This window comes from Clupea harengus, chromosome 4 (assembly GCF_900700415.2).
Source record: "Clupea harengus chromosome 4, Ch_v2.0.2, whole genome shotgun sequence".
Taxonomy (NCBI): Eukaryota; Metazoa; Chordata; class Actinopteri; order Clupeiformes; family Clupeidae; genus Clupea; species Clupea harengus.
The window spans coordinates 2267502-2275001 of NC_045155.1; the positions used below are offsets into that span (position 1 = coordinate 2267502).

At 44.7% G+C, this 7500-nt stretch overlaps 1 protein-coding gene across 1 annotated transcript in view; it reads right to left on the reverse strand.

The window, feature by feature from the left end:
* Positions 1 to 1844: 1844 nt before the first annotated feature.
* The window catches only part of ankrd33aa (ankyrin repeat domain 33Aa), a 6217-nt gene continuing 561 nt past the window's right edge, over positions 1845 to 7500 (reverse strand). Inside the window, exons 2-5 of the mRNA XM_031565743.2 lie at positions 5239 to 5544; positions 4692 to 4821; positions 4369 to 4509; positions 1845 to 3452 (exon numbers count right to left, since the gene is read on the reverse strand). Of these exons, the coding sequence (XP_031421603.1) occupies positions 2608 to 3452; positions 4369 to 4509; positions 4692 to 4821; positions 5239 to 5502 (1380 nt within the window). The 5' untranslated portion in view covers positions 5503 to 5544 and the 3' untranslated portion in view covers positions 1845 to 2607. The remainder of the gene's footprint in view (positions 3453 to 4368; positions 4510 to 4691; positions 4822 to 5238; positions 5545 to 7500) is intronic.

Sequence of the window (7500 nt, forward strand, 5' to 3'; positions counted from 1 at the left end):
TCACATTCATATCTGGTCTGTCACTCAGTCACACTGGAGGAGAGGAGTTATGAGGAAATTAAACATAATCTTAAACAAATATTGTTCATTTTCTAAAAGAGATATCATGAAGAGTACATTATTACTATCCTAGACTGGACCTGCTGTATTTTCTCAAGGCTTGTTATCTGTCCTTTTGGCCTCTGAGATTCATACACAGCTGGGATCCTTCACATTTGTGCTCTGAGGAACAGCGGAATAGTTTTTGATCATTTCCCCCTCCTCTCGTCTAGTTTCATGCATGTGATATTGAGATAAAAAAAAAGTTGTCAGACAAAATAACTATCTCCTGATGTCAGTGTGCAGTGCATACGAAGACATTTGTTTCAGTAAATGTAGTTGCTAAATTTAAGGAACTGCAGTTTTAAAAGTAACCCTCAACTTCCGCTCATGCAGTGCAAATAGTCTTACTCGTGATAGATGAACTAGAACTTCACATGACGCTGTCATGAGGCTTGAACTCTCTACCCAGATTCAGAACATTTCACAAGAGGTTTAGACCTTAGACGTGTGAAAACCACTATTGTGGGTGTATTTGTTTCTGTTCTGAATGAACTCTTCTGCGTATACTTTCTCAATTCACGTGCCTTTTAATTCGTACTTTCGTTCCGAAGTAGTTTTAAAAATTGAGAAAAAAAGCCATCTTTTTAAAAAAGCCATGTGGTATTGTTGTTTATCACTTATCACATCAAGTCAAGGCCAGCCAAGGTCATGTAGGTCACATAACATTGCCACAAGATTACTAGACGAGACCACGGTAGTCACCTTAAACACTTTCTGTTCCTTTAAGAGCAGGACTTAGCCAAGTGATGGCTTCGTTTACACATTTGTGATATCATGAAATATTGTCTTGTCTAGCCAGATTGATCCCATTGATTCCATTGGTGTACTGTTTGTCATAGTCTTAAACAATTCAATACATTACATTACATTTAGTCATTTAGCAGACAGTGCAACATTTTACTCCTTATTGTCTAAAATACCTATTTATTTTTATTTAACCCCGGTACTTCAGATTTTATGTTTAAGTGCAAGACGTTACACTGTAACTGCAGATTATTTACAAAATTACTGTCATATAATAAATATACTTTACAGAGGTAAATACAATACAGTCTTCACAGGTTTGGCTCAAGTACCATTTCAGATGCATTTGTTCTTGTCATTTTGCGCATAGTGTAGCACTTTGAAGAGGCATAGTTGAAAGTCATTGCATAAACAGTCACATACACGACGTACCAATGAACTGCAAAACAACTATGTAGGTATGCCATTATTATCCCTTGTGTAGTATACTAGGATAATATAATTCCTGAGATTGAAATGAAAGCACATATCTAAAAAGTCCTTTTGATGGCAAAGAAGGGAATTCCCTTCCCCATACGGTTTCAAAGGAAACCACAGATGGGCATCAGAGAGAAAAACAAACAAACAAAAGTCCACAGACAAGAAAATTAGTTAGAGACAACTGAGATCTCTAATCACACACACACACACAGACACACACACACACACACACACACACACACACACACACACACAGACACACACAGACACTCACACGCACAGACACACACACACGCACACTGACACACACACACACACAGACACACACAGACACACACACGCACAGACACACACACACGCACACTGACACACACGCACGCACGCACGCATGCAACCACGCACGCACGCACGCACACACACACTCACACACACACACACACACACACACACATACACACACACACACACACAGACAGACACACACAGACACACACACGCAGACACACACAACGCACACGCACACACACACACACACACACACACACACACACACACACACACACACACACACACACACACACACACGAATTAGTAAAACCACTGCTTCCCTTAAGCAGAACTGGGAATGATTCGCAAAGCTCTGTGTTCAACATCATTCCACTCACAGAAACACGCATAGTGCTACCAAGCTGAGGGTGATTAGTAGACACCATATGGAGCCATTGGTTAATCCACAATCAGCGATGGGCAAAAGCCCTTTCAAATGCCTCCTCGTGTTAGAATGGACAGGTAGTATGTGAATCCTGACATTTTTGTTGTCCTAAAATAATATGTACAAACTGATGACTAGCAAGCTTTCTGTGGCTCAAAAGGGAGCCAAAAGCTTCATATCAACTTCATAGTTACATACATGACATACTCTATACGCATATGGTCAAAACAGGCCCATGTGAGAAGAATTTACAAACTTCTTTGGAGGTGGGCTCATAAATTTCAGATCAGAAGACATTATTTTCCAACATTTACTGATGTTCTCCAAAACAGTCCAGGCAAAGTCAGTGCCATTGTAAGAAAGTTAGTATCAGTGCAACTGCAAGTCCATTTCCAGATAATACTGGACATATGAGTGCAGGGCAGCAAACATAGCTGTCCGAGACCATTCATCAAGGTTGGAGTAATTCCACCCTGATACCATGCGTGTTGGTAAAAAAGTGTTAAGTCAAATGCCAGTAGGGAACCTCTGAGCATTCCCTCAACACCATGGCAGAAGCTTCTGACCATTTACTTTTTCTTTTTGCCTGCTTTACCCTTATCTCCCTTATCTCCCTTCCCCTTCTCCTTCTCCTTCTCCTCCTTCTCCTTCTCCAACTTCTTCTTCTCCTTCTTCCTCTCCTCCTTCGCTTCTTTGTACTTCCAGATCGGAGGCTCCAGGTGACTCTTGGACTTCTTCCTCTTCTTCTCTTTCTTGGGCGTGGGCTCTCCGGACTTGGTGACTTTGATCTGGGGGACGCAGCCGGCCGGGAACACACTGTTCCTGCGCGCCATGCTCCGCGGGATGAACTTGTTGACGCCGTTGGAGATCACGCTGCCCCTGTGCTCCGCGTCGGAGCAGCAGGACGCCAGCGAGATGGAGGATGTGGAGACCATGGACGGGCAGGCCGAGGACGCCGAGCCGTTGCTGTGGCGCACGCTGTGCTCCTCCAGCTGCTTGCCCGGGTGCATCTCCGCCAGCTCGGGCACGGCCATGCGCCGCTTGCCGATCTCGGGCGGGCTGGTGGGGCAGAGCGGGCGGCAGCCGGTGGCCACCAGCGGACAGTACATGCTCGTGGTCATGCGCACCATGTGGTCCATCACGCCATTGTCCTGAGGATCCTGGGGGAAGCTAAAGGTGAAGGTGGACTTGATCTTGTGTGCCATCTTCTGGCCAGCGCTCTTGCTGGCGGTGGCTTTGGCCACCAGGTCCTTGAGCTCTGGCCACTCAGGGACGTAGGTCCCGCAGAACTGCTCGGCGCGGGGTTTGGCGTTCAGCCGCCGGATGCGGTGCAGGGTCTCGTAGCGGCCCGTTTTAAGGGCCCAGTCTAGAGCGTCCTTTCCTCGCCTGGAATCGATGGCATATAAGTCCGCACCTGAAAAGAGACAGGAAAAGTGACAGTTTATTTAAGGTCTATTCAAATTGTCTGCTTTAAGTGAATAGTATTATGATCAAATGAGAAATTGAATGGTGAGGTCAACATGTCTGAAATACATGACGCTGAGAACTCAAAGTTAACTGGAAAAAGGGAAGTTCATTTATATCACAGCTCCACCAAGTGGTCACTAAAGAAACAGATTTTGTGTGGGATGACTGCACGATTGTCTGATATTAAATGATTGTCTGATATTAAATGTCTCAGTGTAGGAAATAATCCATCATAATATTTCATCAGGCCTCATTTTCTCTTAACTGGCTACATGAATGTCTGTCTGTCTAGTCGATCCTTCCATACACACCATAGGATTACTGATCCGCTTGTCTTCTTATGCATAATTTAATTAAAGACATATGCAAGCAAGTGCAAATATAGCAGGATGCATTAGGACAGAAAAAGATATGTGTGACATAATTTATGAATCCCGCTAATTTGACTGCGCTAGTAATAGGAGGGACTGGAAAATCTCTAAAGCTAAAATCTAAATAAGACCTGGTAAATCCACACATGACTAATCCAGTGCCAGCCAGGAGAAGTCGCAGATTAGCTGGAGGATCAGGAAAAGTCACTGTCCTCAGGTTTGTGACTTAAACTTTTGCGTCATCATCTCACCACGTCACTCTGCTTGTTAGTTATTTTCCCCCGAGGTACTCAAAATTTCAAGTTTATGAAAATTTCCCAGAAATGTGGGAGGGGCACCATATCCTCTTCATTACGTCATTTTAAATAAAAGACTGTGGCAGGATGTATTATATGTGAGTGTGAGATTGTATGGACAAAGAGCTGCCACACAAATGGGACCTAGGAGCCACACAGAGCAGTGTCATGGTGCTGTTGGGACCAACCCCCTTACCTGCCATTATTAAGGAGGCCACACAGTCATTGTTGCCCTGCATGGCCGCCTTGATGAGTGCTGGAAAGCCGCGCATGTCACTCAGCTCAATATCCACTCCAGGGTAGTAGTTTAGGATGTAGTTCTGAATGGTCACAAAACCTTGGAATGCAGATGGGTTCAAAGTTCAATTCAATTCAATTCAATTCAATTCAATTCAATTCAATTTTATTCATATAGCGCCAAAACAATAACATTGTCTCAAATTAGTGATATGTTAAGGCTGTGTGTGTGTAAAGAAAGAGGAGAACTCTGCCACTGCCACTGAGCTAGTAGGTGCCAACCTGCTTGGGCCGCGATCATGATAGCTGTGTTGCCATCATTGTCCTGATGGTTGATGTCAATAAAGGGACAGGTGTTTAGTCCATAGACAATGTCCACAAAGCCTTTGGAGACAGCCAGCATAAGGCCGTTCTGAAGAGGGAAGTAAGAAGAGAGAAGAGAGAGAAGAGAGGAGAGAGAAGAGAGAGAGGGGGAGAGAGAAGAGAGAGAGGGGGGAGAGAGAGAAGAGAGAGAGGGGGAGAGAGGAGAGAGGAGAGAGAGAGAGAGAGGAGAGAGAAGAGAGGAGAGAGAAGAGAGAGAGGGGGGGAGAGAGAAGAGAGAAGAGAAAAGAGAGGAGACAGAAGAGAGAGAGGAGAGAGAAGAGAGGAGAGAGAGAGAGAGAGGGGGGAGAGAGAAGAGAGAGAGGGGGAGAGAGAAGAGAGAGAAGAGAGGAGAGAAGAGAGAGAAGAGAGGAGAGAGGAGAGAGAGAGGGGGAGAGAGAGCAGAGTCAGACATAAATAAATTCTGATATAGTGATATGGATTTATTGACACCGGTGTGAACATTTACCCTGCCGTTGATGTCCAGCTCCATGACCTCTTCCTGGGTCACCCCTCTCTCCAGGATCCTGCGCAGGGAGGCGGCTGCATTCTTGGCGCAGGCCTGGTACAGGGTGTTGATGGGGCCTCCAGCCTGCTCCTCCCTCTCATAGTCTGGCAAGATGGAGTCCTCGGACAAGATACTCCCCGAGTCCTCACTGTTGCCAGCCAGGGACACTTCGGAGTCGTCCGGATCAGGGCCGGGGCCCAGGTGGGGATCCTTAGCCGCTGCCATCACGGGGCCCTAGGAGCCAGCTCTCACACCCACAGGAATGTCCTGCGAAACGACGATAGCAAATGAAATATATACAAAACGAAGTACTTTTTTTCTAAGAATATTATTATTACAATTTTTATTGTTACTATAATTGTCCTGGAAGTTCTATTTCTGATCATTTTGTACTTAACTTTTTTTTTTTTTTCACTATATGCAACATGACATCGAATTATATATGTCTGAATTGTGAAGGGAAGGGTGAGGGAGGGAGGGTCGCCACGGGGGTGTGTTATGTGTTGTGTGTTTTGTTTTTGTGTTGAAAACTTGAAAAGAAAAATAAATATTTGATCAAAGAAAAAATAAGTGTCCTGGTCTCACAGCATCCTGACTGCTGTGTGCTCACAGTGCCTGCAGATAGAGGCGGGGGGAGAGGAACATTATGAGTTAGCATAGCAGGCGGTTTAAGATGAGCACGCTCACAGTGCCTGCTGCAGGTAGAGGCGGGGGGAGAGGAACATTATGAGTTAGCATAGCAGGCGGTTTAAGATGAGCACGCTCACTGTGTCTATGTCCCGAGCTCATCTGAGAGCAAAGCTCAGAGGTTGTGACCCTAGTGAGACTCTTAGGCATGAGTGCATTTGGCCAGACCTAAAATAGGAGAGAAGATCATCTTGACAATGCTCTGCCCTGAGGATACAAGTGATTGACAGGAGGTAATCTGAGAGTCTCTGAAATAATCTGTGGGAGCTGTATTGTGTAACGTGCTGAGACCATTTGATTACTGGGAAACTTCACTAGAGTTACAAAGGACGATAGTCAACATATTACATAATTCAGCTATAGAAATGAGAGATTGTGTCTTCCTGTAGTGGTACCAATGCCAGAAACTACACGTGAACTCTGGGGACAGCATACAGCTCCTGACATCAGTCGTGATGCTATAACGTTAGTGACTGAAGTTTGTCTTCTTGATAGTGTGCTGCCATACTTTTCAGAACTCAACCTCTCACTCCCTAAAAATGCCTTTTTATTATTATTTTCCTTAAATTATGTTTTTATCCCCATTGGTTCTAGGCTTCAGACATTTCACTTGTCTTGTTGAGGATACGGTAAGAGGTCATGATAAGCACGCTAGCTATGTCTATGTCAGTATTCTGAAGAGATTTTAGGAAGAAGCTGCAGCCTGTTGCTGTTTTCCCAGTGACCAATGGCAGAGATCCAGTTGCTAAACAGTTTCAAAGGTCTCCATTGTAGATAGTGGCTTAGACATGGTTGAACATCTGCTAGAATCAGAGTACTGAATGATGTTTTGAAACAGTAGACCTCTGCAGTCTCATCAAATACAGTGGAGAAGCACACAAAAATCCTCAAGTGTAAAGTGTCACGGCTTGCGATAAACTGTAGACATGCATTTAAAAAAAAATAGAACTGACATACAATAAAGAACACTCTTTTCAAACACTGTTCCTCAAGCTGTTTTTGTACTGAGCACATGGCTGTACAATCCACTGGTCAAATCACACAACAAGCTTAAACTGTGACAGTAAGAGAAAAGCTATTTTCTTCACGTTGTGGCTATTTTTAGCAGCATCTGCTGGTCACATATTGTACCAATCTGTCTTAAGCATGCTGACAGAGAGACACAGCTTAATGTGTATTTGAGTGTGTGTGTATGTGTGTGTGTGTGTGTGTGTGTGTGTGTGTGTGTGTGTGTGTGTGTGTGTGTGTGTGTGTGTGCGTGTGTGTGTGTCTGTGTGTGTGTGTGTGTGTGTGTGTGTGTGTGTGTGTGTGTGTGTGTGTGTGTGTGTGTGTGTGTGTGTGGATGTGAGAAAGACAGGGGGTGGGGATGGGAAAACATTCTCTTTCACAGAAACATAAACAGTCTGTCCACTGAGAGCCAAATTTCAGTCCATAAACTGCCACGACTTTGCTCTCCAAGCCATCGCCGCCACACACATGCTGCTCTCCGACAACCAAGTCCACATGGCCGAGCCAACTCAACTCCCTCTGCTGAAA